At 42.1% G+C, this 14,121-nt stretch overlaps 1 protein-coding gene across 3 annotated transcripts; it reads left to right on the top strand.

The window, feature by feature from the left end:
* The first annotated feature begins 3,785 nt into the window (after positions 1–3,785).
* LOC112226165 (phosphomannomutase 1-like) lies at positions 3,786–12,821 on the top strand. Of its 3 annotated transcripts, XM_042307425.1 has the most exons (9): positions 3,786–3,963; positions 4,132–4,237; positions 6,323–6,440; positions 7,246–7,337; positions 7,552–7,643; positions 8,190–8,289; positions 8,980–9,055; positions 11,681–11,796; positions 12,144–12,821. In XM_042307425.1, the coding sequence occupies exons 2-9, from the start codon at positions 4,157–4,159 to the stop codon at positions 12,264–12,266; spliced, it is 798 nt and encodes a 265-aa protein (XP_042163359.1). In that variant the 5' UTR covers positions 3,786–3,963; positions 4,132–4,156; the 3' UTR covers positions 12,267–12,821. The 3 variants fall into 3 exon arrangements, with proteins under 3 accessions (XP_042163359.1, XP_042163358.1, XP_042163360.1); XM_042307424.1 differs by having other exon boundaries at positions 3,786–4,237; XM_042307426.1 differs by having other exon boundaries at positions 3,787–4,237; positions 7,246–7,322.
* Positions 12,822–14,121: the final 1,300 nt, after the last annotated feature.

The following is a 14,121-nucleotide window of genomic DNA, read 5'->3' as shown; positions in this document are numbered from 1 at the left end:
AGAGAGAGAGAGAGAGAGAGAGAGAGAGAGAGAGAGAGAGAGAGAGAGAGAGAGAGAGAGAGAGAGAGAGAGAGAGAGAGAGAGAGAGAGAGAGAGAGAGAGAGAGAGAGAGAGAGAGAGAGAGAGAGAGAGAGAGAGAGAGAGAGAGAGAGAGAGAGAGAGAGAGAGAGAGAGAGAGAGAGAGAGAGAGAGAGAGAGAGAGAGAGAGAGAGAGAGAGAGAGAGAGAGAGAGAGAGAGAGAGAGCTGAGAATGCTTCCATCTTCAAACACCCCCGTTGATTAAAAAATGGAGTAATAATGTGTTAAAAGAACAAGGGATTGTTTTTATAGTGACTGTAAAGCTCTCTGATTGGACAGAGTGGCATGACGCGTGCCTGTTATGGATGTTTTTGTTTCCCTCAGTAATATGGGCTTTGCTGAACACTTCAGTGAATCTATAAAAAGATAGGAAGGCTGTCTATGAAAATGCTTCCTCACATACACACACACAAACAAAACCTGTAGGCATACCATAAATAAGAAATAAGTCATTTTGAATATAAGTACTACTACTTAAAACATGAACACATTTTCAAATATAAACCATAAAGACATTGTCCAATAAGTTAAATCTTGCCTACTGCATAGAGTGATTGGTTGTGCATCACAAAGTGTTTATGAGCAATAAACGCAAAGTGTTTATGAGCAATTTTTCTCAGTGACTGAGGCTCATAATGAGATACTTATGGCCTGAGTGACCATCTATCTCCTTTAGCCCAACCTATTTATCTCTGTCCGTCCTGTAAATAAAATATTGAGCGAAAACACAGATAGCACAAAGCTCTGGATACTGCAGAAGCAGGGTGTCACCCCGACTAGAACCCCGACACATTTTTAACGAAGGGGAAAGTGAGAGTTGAGTAATGGTAAACTCACTAAGGCATGTTGCAAGTTGTATGTTGTGACTTGCGACTGTGAGTGATCCTGTCTCTGCTTCACAGTATCTGCTCTGTTATCTCCTCCCCCTTATCTATTCATGGCGTTGGAATTAATGGGGCCTTTTAAAATACAGACTTAGTGATGATATGTTACTAAGGCCAACCGAAGCATGTCTTTAAAGTCAAACATAGACAGCTTTTTCTTTAACATTATTCTTATATTCCATATACATATACATACACACAGAAATAATATCTTGTTACAAATGAAAGACACAAATAGATTCCAGGCCAAATCAATGATGTGATTTATTGCTGTTGTGAAATGTGAGAGGTACACTACCGTTCAAAAGTTTGGGGTCACTTAGAAATGTCCTTGTTTTTGAAAGAAAAGCACATTTTGTGTCTATTAAATAACATCACATTGATCAGAAATACAATGTAGACATTGTTAATGTTGTAAATGACTATTGTAGCTGGAAACTGCAGATTTTTTTATGGAATATCTCCATAGGCGTACAGAGGCCCATTATCAGCAACCATCACTCCTGTGTTCCAATGTTATGTTGTGTTAGCTAATCCAAGTTTATCATTTTAAAAAGGCTAATTGATCATTAGAAAACGCTTTTGTAGTTATATTAGCACAGCTGAAAACTGTTGTACTGATTAAAGAAGCAATAAAACTGACCTTCTTTAGACTAGTTGGGTATCTGGAGCGTCAGCATTTCTGGGTTTAATTACAGGCTCAAAATGGCCAGAAACAAAGACCTTTTTTTCTGAAACACTCTATTCTTGTTCTGAGAAATGAAGGTTATTCCATGAGAGAAATTACCAAGAAACTGAAGATCTCATACAATGCTGTGTACTACTCTCTCCACAGAACAGGACAAACTGGCCCTAACCAGAATAGAAAGAGGTGTGGGAGGCCACAGTGCACAACTGAGCAAGAGGACAAGTACATTAGAGTGTTTAGTTTGAGAAACAGACGCCTCACAAGTCCTCAACTGGCAGCTTCATGAAATAGTACCCGCAAAACACCAGTCTGAACGTCAACAGTGAAGAGGCGACCCTGGGATGCTGGCCTTCTAGGCAGAGTTCCTCTGTCCAGTGTCGGTGTTCTTTTGCCCATCTTAATCTTTTCTTTTTATTGGCCAGTCTGAGATATGGCTTTTTCATTGCAACTCGGCCTAGAATTGCAAATTCTATATAGAATAGATAAATAGATAAATAGAATTTACTATTTCATGAAGCTGCCAGTTGAGGACTTGTGAGACGTCCAGCTACAATAGTCATTTACAAAATTAACAGTGTCTACACTGTATGTCTGATCAAATGGTTGTTATTTTAATGGACAAAAAAAATTGCTTTTCTTTCAAAAACAAGGACATTTCTAAGTGACCCCAAACTATTGAACGGAAGTGTATATTGGTCATTAATGGTGGCTATTCAAAGCCATTCATCACCTGCTGCAATTCAGCTTTGTATGATCTCCATTTCTGCCCTCAGTTTATTACTTTATTTATTTATTATTATTCACATTACAACAATCTTACTGACAATAAAAAAACAACAGAGGTTCAAAGTCTACCTAACCTAGTCTTAAATGTTGCTCAATGGACAACCCTTTGTGAATGTATCAGATGGCCCTTATACCTAGTGTCTCCTTAGCATAGTCTAGTGATGGGCCTATTCATAAAAAACAATCCCAACAGACGCTGTTAGTCTTATTGTGTTCATGACTATGTAGCCATTCTCCTGAAAGTGGTGAATGAGGTTATACAAAACCATCGAATTCTATAAAATGCGCTCCTCTGATATCTATTCCTAGATGAAGGTGCATTGTGCGTATCAGCTAAATATAGAGCAAGAGTATACCAAGATAACTGGTAGATAACTGGTAGCAGGATAAAAGACACACAACAGGAGTTTTAATTAATTTAGTTTCAAGTTGTATTAGTCGTATGTACAGGATACACATGGTCCAACTAAATGCTTACTTTTCAACAATGCAACAATAAGAAATATTTTTGAAATGCGTAGTTTTCATGTCCATTCACAATATCAATTAGAATTTCAAAATATGGACTGTTTATTAAGGAGTGATGCAGAACAAATGGCCATCTGTGCCAATAGGGACCAGGACTATAATCATGTCTTTATGTAAACATGATTTTTCCTTTGACGCTAATAGACCTTTCATCTTTATTTGAGTTTCTCACCACCCACAAGACATGTTAGGATTGCAGATACCCTTAACAGACAAATCCATCTAACAGCCCTCAGAACCTCCTTCGGAATATAGCTGTTCTGCCCTATGCCATTTGGCTTCCATAGGGCACAAGCATGCATATTGCTTTAGCCTGCCCTCTAGTGGACAACTAACTTACTGATAATAAAAGCGATCACTCAAACGTCCTGGTAATCCTGCACAAGAACTCTATCCAGACAGAGCCAAGTGTGAGTGTGTATCTTGGAAGTTGGATCTATCACCATTTTATACAGGTAACTAAAGCAACACTTGATGGAGCTATCAACTAAACGTTATTCATCATACATTTCTCACTGCCCTGGCTGGCCTGATTAATGCCCTGGCTGGCCTGACATGCAGTAAGGAATTATTCTCTTGCTTGGGCTGTGAATTTATTATATGATAGCCTACATTGTACAGATCTAGGCACAGTCTGAGCACTGTCCTCCCCTCTAGGTGAACGGTCGAATGACTGTTGAGATGGGTTTTAATCAGTCTTGATTTGACATGGGAGGTGGCAAAGGACTTCTATGTTTATATATCTAACCAACACCCACTTCGCGTCATCCAACATAAAAGCTGCGATTGGCTGTTTGCATGTAGCCTAAGAGAGTCGAGACATTGTTGCAAAATAAACCTGAGACTTGTCGAGCTGCCTGTGATGGTTCTCTGAATTCGATCGGGAACGGTGGCCGAACTATTCTTCAGTCTGAGGATAAAATACAGTTCAACAACTATTGGATATGTTTTGTCGTTATCTACTAGACCGCGTGGCATACATTGTTCATCCAACTAGTGGTAGGCAATACATTTTACAGTATACCGTATTGTAGCCTATACAGTAGTCTTTGTTTTGCATTAGAGGCGAGACCAGAAAATTGTCACTCTTTCCCAGAATATTTATTACACATTAATAACATTATCATTACTTACACAATAGTAACACTATCTTCACTTACACATTAGCAACACTATCATTGCAAAATAAGAAATGGATGAATCAAACGGTTCTTCAAAAAGGACTATTCTGTGTTTATTTGACGTGGACGGCACTCTTACCCCACCGAGAGAGGTAGGCTAAATAGCATGTTTTATTATCCCGTTGTATTAATTGTGTTTTGTTTGTCATTTTCTTTCTTCTAACGTTGCTGTCCAACTTGTCAAACCTTTCTATTTTTCAAGGAATTATAGGGCGCTTTGCCAATTCCCATGCCATCTTGATAGCACAAAACTGTTGCAATAATGTCAATGTCTTATCTGCAGCAAGGTCTGGAATGTTCCTGCATGTTATTTAATGATTTACTATTTTCTGTCGATGTACTTCCTGATAATGTTGGCAAACACCATCATTTTCTGTCCTTCCAAATTCTAGTTTTCATATATTATTTAATCCCGTGGTTGTAGCCTACAAATGCTGTCGTCCGTCAACTCTTTTGAATGAAACTGAAATGTCTTCGTTTGCATCTGAAGCTTGTATTTCACTAAAAGTAGCGCGCGCCCCATGGAGCAGAGACATAATTCATTTGGATGAACGTTATGTCCTCCGTCCGTACGAGAACACGACTGGAGGCTACTGTTGCCTACTTGCACAACACTTATGAAGTCAAAATTCATATACATCCTGGTGGTGGTCAACCCTAGACCACCGTTACACTGGGACACTGCTTACGCCCATTCAAAATAGCCTATAACTGCTGTTTCCTGAAAGTTTCATGTCCGTCCATGTGAAGTAACAATTACCTTGCAACTGTTCGCACCAATCCTCAAATGCCCAGTGTTTTATATATATTGCCACACTATTAGGTTGGATAAGGTGAAATTGTGAAAATTATAATAATGCCCTTTTAGTGTAAGAGCTGTTTGAAAAGACAGCTGTTGAATTTCAGACTGTTTTGGTGGGATGGAGTTTTGTAATGCCTGGTGATATCATTAGTTAATAGACCAATGAGAAAGAGAGTTCCAAACCTCTCTGCCAATAACAGCTCATTGTTTTGTTTTCCCCTTCCCACTCAGACCACTCTCAAACAGTCCTAGCAAAATTCTTGCTTGAGAAATTGCTCTTTGCTCTGAAGCTATTTTTGTTTATTTTTGACAATTAAGGTACTTCATTGTTACCCAGAAATGATTTGATTTTGAGATAACAACAGCTGCATTGGAACTTTAACGGACAGATAAACTGATAGTAAACAACTTAAAGTGGGTACATGGGAAGAGGAGTCACATGGAGTTCCTACCCTAAAAACAGACTACTTTGATCAAGGATGTTGACATTCATAATGGGGGTAGCCTATTAGTTATGTCCTCAGCCTCTTTTGACCCCCAGATTTGAAATGCAAGATAATCAATGAATAATCAGGGAAACGGCTCTCGAGTGTTTTTAATCATGATTTCAGTAGTTTAACAAAAAAATACTCATTCATATGAAGATAAATGGTTAACTTTCTGTTACACAATGCTGCACCAATGCATGTCTTTGCAATTGTCGTGTGAACACAGGCAGTTCTCCGTGTCTTCAAATAATTCAATCAAACAGGAGGATAAACATTTAGATTATCCCTCGTATCTCTGCCCATCGTCACAAGATGATGTCTTTGTTGTAACATAGACAAAAATGCTATCTGCATTCTTGTCTCAGTGTCTGGACCGGTGATGTAAAGAAACATTCAATGACCGTCGTGTAGGCAGTGCCCAGTTCAGCAGCCATTGGTCAGTCACAGAGACATAAGTGTGCAGAATGAACCCACTGCCCTTATATTATGTAATGCAGTTTCCTCATGTGAGCATGAAGCGGTCCCTGCCTGATCCATCTGCCCAAGTCTCTCTGGCAAGATGGAAAGCTGGTTTAATAGGATTATGTCTGCAGAGGATCAATAGACCACTATCAAAGTTGCTCCTCCTTCAGAGACAGATGCCTATCTCACTCTGTCTATGCTACCTAACCTCACAAACAAAAGCATTCTCCTGCTTTGTGGTCAGACAACAAAAGCAGTTTTAAGGACTGTAAATGCCTGTCTTGTCACAGTTTATATTATGAGTCCCTAAAAGGGTGTTTTCAATGATAGACAACACAAACAGGTACAGACCGTGTGTGTGTGTGTCTGTCTGTGTGCACTCATCGTGTGTTTACGCGTCATGCGTGTGTGCTTACACCCTGCAGAAAATTGACCCGAAGCTGGATGAGTTTTTCCAGTCTCTGCGCAGGAAAGTGAAGATCGGCATAGTGGGTGGATCAGACTACTCAAAGATCGCAGAACAGCTGGGGGAGGGAGATGAAGGTGAGCACTCCTCATTCTCACTTTGGTCTCATTTCAGTCTCACATATTCACCCTCAAACCCATATTATTGCCTTTCTCTCACAGGGCTTTGCAAACCCCAAAAGGCTGTCGCTTTCATGGTCGTGAAATGATTTAAAGGAAATTCACCAGAGAGGGGTCTTTCATGTTGGCAGCCCACTCTCATTTGACATCAGTCCATAAATAACAGACATAGACGAAAGCAGCTACATCATAACTGATATCTCCGCTCCGGGTCGCACATGGACCCAGGTGGAGTTACATGTTTGCTCATGTACCTGTGTTACCTTGACACACTGACCCTGTGGTGGAGTTTACACACAGCAGTGGAGACTGGCCACCAACACACTGACAACTGACCGTTATCACTCAGAGCAGCAACAAAAGTAAAGCGACGAACGATAGAGTAAATACAAGTGGGAGTGCTACTAGTGCATTCAAGGCTTTGTTTTCAGTGCATTTCTGCATCAACAGTTCTATATCCTGATCATCCCCAGACTGCATTATGCAAGACAGATTGAGATGCTCAGTACTTTGATACTCTAGCCATGTGAGATATGTGTACAGTGAATGGACAGGACAGAGATTAAACTGGACTGTTCCAGGTAGTGTTACATAGGTGGTAATCTGCAATGACCAATAATCCCGCTGCACCAGGTACAACATGCCTGTTTTCCAGTTGGGGGAGTTTTTTTTAAGGCTGTGTGCTGGTAGCTTGTGTTGTCTATTTACTATGAATGTTCTCGCAATAGCACACGTTTACCTTTGCCCCCTTTTTCTCTTACAGTGATACAGAAGTTTGACTATGTGTTTGCTGAGAACGGCACGGTGCAGTACAAAGACGGGAAGCTCCTTTCCAAACAGGTGGGTGTCACTGAGGTGAGGGAAGGAATCAAATATATTTTGGATCACTAACAAGCTATTTAAACATGATTCCATGTAAACAACATGTAGGCACAACCTTTTATCTTATAAACTGCTCTCAGCTAAGAAGACTGGAAGGGAAAGTTATGATCATGTCTTTTAAGAAAACTGCACTGTGTTAATAAGAAAAGACAGTTCAAATATTTGAACTATGTCCTCTGTCCTACAGGCTATCCAGAACCAGATAGGAGAGGAACTACTGCAGGACCTCATTAACTTCTGTCTCAGCTACATGGGGCTGATCAAGCTTCCCAAGAAAAGGTGAGACTCCCTCCCTCTGACCTACTTTCAGCTCGTTTTCTATGCATCTAGTCATTCAGAGGCCCCATGGCCACTTCAACCTGTCCATCACAGCTGTAGGCATTGGAGAAAGGAATGGTGGCTCTGTCAGCATTCCTAAAGGAGAGACTAAGACAGAATGATTTATCTGTATCTGGGTGGAGATACTTATTTCCTTGAGAAACAAAGCAATTCTGGATCTAACACTAGAATCTCTAGAATTGTTGTATGATGGTTGGTAAAAAAAAACATGAGCTGGCGCACACTCAAAATAATAGTTTGTGTGGAGGTGCTGACTAATGGCGAATAAACTATAAACTATCATAATAAAGAAAGTCGCACACTCCATGTGTAATCTCCCAGCAATTGAATGGGTATTTACCAACACTTCGGCATCACGAGGCACAGTGATGCCGAAACGTTGGTAAATACCCAATAAATTGCTGGGAGATTACACATGTATGATGGTTGGTAACAAAGCCACACTAAAGTCTCTTTTTGCAGATTAATGCCTTATTCTGCCCTCAGGGGCACCTTTATCGAATTCCGCAACGGAATGCTGAACATCTCCCCCATTGGCCGGAGCTGCACACTTGAGGAGCGAATCGAATTCTCTGAAATTGACAAGGTATTACACAGTATAAGAGTGCCTAAATAATGATCCAAACAGCAGTCATTATCTTCTAAGGAAAACACCTAAACATATAAACTTTTAAAACGAATAGTAAACAAACAAAGCACGCGTTATTGATTGAGTCATGCTTTCAACCTCTTATAACCTCAAATCACTGCACAGTGCAAGCAGGCATGCTTTTCTCTTATTCTGTTACGTTGGCGCCTATTAAAAGGAGAAGAGAGTAAACAAGTCAAAACAATGCTGAGCTTTCAAGATGGCTGAACAGACAGCCCATTGATGTTTCACAGCCACACATTATGGAGGGTTTAGTGGTCTGATGGGTGATGTGGAGAGACTTAACCCTTTGTGGTCTGATGGGAGATGTGGAGAGACTTAACCCTTAGTGGTCTGATGGGAGATGTGGAGAGACTTAACCCTTAGTGGTCTGATGGGAGATGTGGAGAGACTTAACCCTTTGTGGTCTGATGGGAGATGTGGAGAGGCTTAACCCTTAGTGGTCTGATGGGAGATGTGGAGAGGCTTAACCCTTAGTGGTCTGATGGGAGATGTGGAGAGGCTTAACCCTTAGTGGTCTGATGGGAGATGTGGAGAGGCTTAACCCTTAGTGGTCTGATGGGTGATGTGGAGAGGCTTAACCCTTAGTGGCCTGAAGCCTGACCCCTTTCCTTAACCTCTTCACAGAGAGAGAAAGTCCGGGAGAAGTTTGTTGCGGCCCTGCAGGAGAAGTTTGCTGGGAAGGGTCTACGATTTACTAGAGGTAAGACCAACTGGCACCGGATGTGAGCTGGGAAGGGTCTACGATTTACTAGAGGTAAGACCAACTGGCACCGGATGTGAGCTGGGAAGGGTCTACGATTTACTAGAGGTAAGACCAACTGGCACCGGATGTGAGCTGGGAAGGGTCTACGATTTACTAGAGGTAAGACCAACTGGCACCGGATGTGAGCTGGGAAGGGTCTACGATTTACTAGAGGTAAGACCAACTGGCACCGGATGTGAGCTGGGAAGGGTCTACGATTTACTAGAGGTAAGACCAACTGGCACCGGATGTGAGCTGGGAAGGGTCTACGATTTACTAGAGGTAAGACCAACTGGCACAGGATGTGAGCTGGGAAGGGTCTACGATTTACTAGAGGTAAGACCAACTGGCACCGGATGTGAGCTGGGAAGGGTCTACGATTTACTAGAGGTAAGACCAACTGGCACCGGATGTGAGCTGGGAATTAATATCGGTGTAATTATTAGCACCTCTAGTCTTGTATTTCAGTATTATTTTGTATGCCATCTGTGCATGGTGTGATATCTACATTTGAAGACTCATTTATCTCTCAGATAGAACCCTGTTATGACTTAAATGTACTAGCTCCTTTGCTGTCTTTTCCTTGCTGTTGCTTCCTATCTGCCAGTTCACAAAGACGATCTGCAATGCGTAGTCAATCTCCTGGACACATTGTGCCCAACTTCATTAAACATTACTCTCCCCTGCTCCACTCTCTGAGGTTCAGAGATGTTTTTCTCTGGTTAGTCAGACTAGGTGTTTGCTGACTGTAACTAGGTGTGGGACTTCCTTAATGGCCTGTGAAACTGTACACAATTCAGGCAGCTGCACAAACAGCTGGAGATACGGCTGCTGTCTTCATAAGACACTCTGTTAAAGCCTTGGGCCAGTAGCAGCAGTAGTTACAAACACACACATTCATCCTTACTTCATCCTAACGGCCTTACTTCATCCTAACTGAGTGACTGCCCTGGGAATCCCTCTGATTGCTGATATTAACTGGGAATCCTTCTGGTTGCTGATGTGGAAGCTGATGCTAATAGCACTGGCAGCAGAGCCCGTTGGAGGAGCCCGTTGGAGGGCTGTTTACACTGCAGCCGCAAAGCCTGATAAAACAAGCCAATGGGAAGGCTAGTGGATACGATTTATGTGTTTGCTCATTGCAGTCTGTATCTGCACCCTGCCTTGGTTTGTTCACATTTCACATATGCAATGCTGTTTATGTCTATTTATGCACTTACGCCAGAGATTTTTGCCCGTGTCACTCAGCTCAAAAGGCGACATTGCAGTGTCACTTCAAATACAGGCAACTTTGTCCTGGCTATGTTTTCTTTCACCTTTATGGTGCATGGCCAGGGGTGGGGAAGGAACTGTGTGGGGGATGGGCTGAGGATGTGGGTGTTTGTGGCCAATACACCCTCTGATTGGCTGAAACCTCCCTAGCTGTTGCGTTTGTGAGCTTTCCCTTCGGGTCAAGCAGCAGTTGCTACATCCACTTTTGGACTAATACATTAATGATATGTATCCATTGATTATTGAAGAATCACATCCATATGATCTTGAACAGTCGTACCCCGTCAGAACACAACATATAAGCTAGTTTTACTCCATTGTTTATTAACAAAGTAAATGTAAACAAATACTGTATAGCCTAAAAACATGGTTAAAGTTATAATTTTGATATCATGGATGGTCAGCCCTTGCATTCATAGCCCTGCCCTTGAATTTGAGAGTGCTCACATGTTTCCAGTCCCATCGCCACACCTTTTACTGAAACGGTGGTGAGGAGGGCGCTTTGTTATTGCTTCAACTGCTGGTTGCCGCTTTAAACACTGGGGGTAATGAAGTAGAATATGAAGGGGGGGGTTGACAGAATTTAACAGAATTTAAACTTACTTCTCTGAGGGCTTGTCGTGCACATTCACCGCTCATTGACCTGAATATGTGGCCGAATTGAAAGACTAACTGCTCTGGTTGTAGAATGAAAAGGAAAGAGCGATTTAAAAGAAAGGAGTCAGCCACAGGCTGTGTTTGTGGAACGGAGTCCACCTCACAGCCTGATGGCTCACATACTGTTAGGGACCTCATGGAGGTCAGCCAAGTAGTGAATAATCACCAATAATAAGACTGTCCTCCCTGGACACAGACTGTACGTCAAAGCCATCACTACACAGTCGATGCACAGGGCATAAATAAGTCTGTTCTGCTGAACTGAGCACAGTGATTGGGGCTTTTAATAACCTTTCATGCTTTTCGAGGGGAGAATGTGTTGGGCTCCAAGTCTGTTGCAGAGAAATGTGCAACATTAACCGGTTGAAGTTGCAGTCTTAAAAATATCTCAAAGCTGCTGTTCCTATAATGGGGGAAATATCACACCTATTTTACATACATTGGGCATCCTCACTCATCAGTGCATTGACCAACCAAAACAAATATCCCTGACATGGCATGAGAGAGCTGGTTGTAATGTGTTAATAATCATCACTAAAATCATCATTATTTTATGGGAGGGACTAATATTCTGTTCAGTAACATGATGTTAAATTGTAATGTATCAATTGAAATTGACTGAAATATTCCCTCTCGTGTGCCTCTCTTATTCAGGTGGTCTCATCAGTTTTGACGTGTTCCCTGAAGGCTGGGACAAGAGGCTCTGTCTGGATGTGCTGGAGGGGGAGGGCCTGGACGCTATCTACTTCTTTGGCAACGAGACGTCATCGGTAAGTGAAGGGGAGGACCTTGTGGACGTGTCAGTGGTGGGGAATGCTCTGAGGCTAAAGCTAGCAATGAGAGTAGGATTGTGCTGTGGCTTGAATGATAAAGGTTAAAGTTCAGAGATCATTGTTGATGTCATTCTATGTGGAGTTGACCCCTGCCTGAAAGAATGTTGCATGAGCTTTGTGATGGTTGTGTGTTTATTTAACCTCTTTTACTGAGACATAGAGAGAGACAAAGAATGAGTGAGGAAACAAGGAAAGAGGTCGACAATGGTGAAAAGGGCAGTCGGTGCAAACCTATTTGTGAACAATCAGATTCTAAAGCCGTATCTACATTCCTCTCTGTTCAGGGGGGAAACGACTATGAGATCTTCAATGACCCGCGCACCATTGGTTTCACAGTATACTCACCAGAGGACACAGCCAGGCACTGTCGAGAGATTTTCTTCAAAGCTCCCACCAATGAGTCGTGATAAATCGTGCAGCAGGCACTCTCACAGTCAGCTTCCCCTGGGTTCCCCATGTTGTTGAGGGCAGTTACTAAGAGCACCTGAAGGAGAAGAGGTGGAAATGGGAGGTAAACCACTACAGATTTGTAATCAATGTGTTGTTGTTGTATAATATTATTCTAACTAGCACTGACATATAAAGGGATCATCAGTAATTCACATTGGCTGGACTCCCATGGAAAGTACTATGAGATGTGGACACATCTGCTTTTTTAAAGAGATGGTAGCTCAAACAATGTGAGGAATTGTACTAATGTTTTCAGTTTTTTATCATGACTAAGTGTTTCTCTAAGGTTTTAATGTAATATCTGATTATTTAACATCTTTCAACCCAATGGTTTTTGTAGCGTGTCCCTGTATTTGTATGTAACATCAAATTAACCATAATGTCTTATAGGCCCTCCTGTAAGACAATCCTCTTGTGAATATCATGTGAAGATGTATATACATTTTGAGTATATAATGTAAATACCCACTTATGTTTTGCACTAATATTGATACAGTTATCTGACAAACTGGGTTTTGGATCATTTGTTTTCTTTGTGAATGTAGGAAGTGACTGGTGTTGTCTTTGAACAAAATGGAGCGAGACAGAAGAGAGAAAATTCATTTTTTTTGCCCTGTGCCAGTCCACTTTCAGATTAAGTGCCTATAGAAAGTCTGCACCCCCTTAAATTTGTTTCACATTTTGTTGTGTTACAAAGTGGGATTGAAATAGATTCATTGTATTTGTTTGTCAAGTTTTTTTTTTTTTTTTTTTTTTTAGTATAAAAAAAAAAAAAGATAACTAAAATATAATCATTCCTTTAAATCAAATCAAATCAAATGTATTTATATAGCCCTTCGTACATCAGCTGATATCTCAAAGTGCTGTACAGAAACCCAGCCTAAAACCCCAAACAGCAAGCAATGCAGGTGTAGAAGCACGGTGGCTAGGAAAAACTCCCTAGAAAGGCCAAAACCTAGGAAGAAACCTAGAGAGGAACCAGGCTATGTGGGGTGGCCAGTCCTCTTCTGGCTGTGCCGGGTGGAGATTATAACAGAACATGGCCAAGATGTTCAAATGTTCATAAATGACCAGCATGGTCGAATAATAATAAGGCAGAACAGTTGAAACTGGAGCAGCAGCACAGTCAGGTGGAAGTTGAAACTGGAGCAAGCGGCATGGCCAGTTGGACTGGGGACAGCAAGGAGTCATCATGTCAGGTAGTCCTGGGGCATGGTTCTAGGGCTCAGGTCAGTTGAAACTGGAACAGCAGCATGGCCAGGTGGACTGGGGACAGCAAGGAGTCATCATGTCAGGTAGTCCTGGAGCTCAGGTCCTAGGGCTCGGGTCCTCCGAGAGAGAGAAAGAAAGAGAGAAGGAGAGAATTAGAGAACGCACACTTAGATTCACACAGGACACCGAATAGGACAGGAGAAGTACTCCAGATATAACAAACTGACCCCAGCCCCCGACACATAAACTACTGCAGCATAAATACTGGAGGCTGAGACAGGAGGGGTCAGGAGACACTGTGGCCCCATCCGAGGTCACCCCGGACAGGGCCAAACAGGAAGGATATAACCCCACCCACTTTGCCAAAGCACAGCCCCCACACCACTAGAGGGATATCTTCAACCACCAACTTACCATCCTGAGACAAGGCTGAGTATAGCCCACAAAGATCTCCGCCACGGCACAACCCAAGGGGGGCGCCAACCCAGACAGGATGACCACAACAGTGAATCAACCCACTCAGGTGACGCACCCCCTCCAGGGACGGCATGAGAGAGCCCCAGTAAGCCAGTGACCCAGCCCCTGTAATAGGGTTAGAGG

This window comes from Oncorhynchus tshawytscha, linkage group LG27 (genome assembly GCF_018296145.1).
Source record: "Oncorhynchus tshawytscha isolate Ot180627B linkage group LG27, Otsh_v2.0, whole genome shotgun sequence".
Lineage (NCBI taxonomy): Eukaryota > Metazoa > Chordata > Actinopteri > Salmoniformes > Salmonidae > Oncorhynchus > Oncorhynchus tshawytscha.
This window is presented reverse-complemented; position numbering and strand designations above follow the sequence as displayed.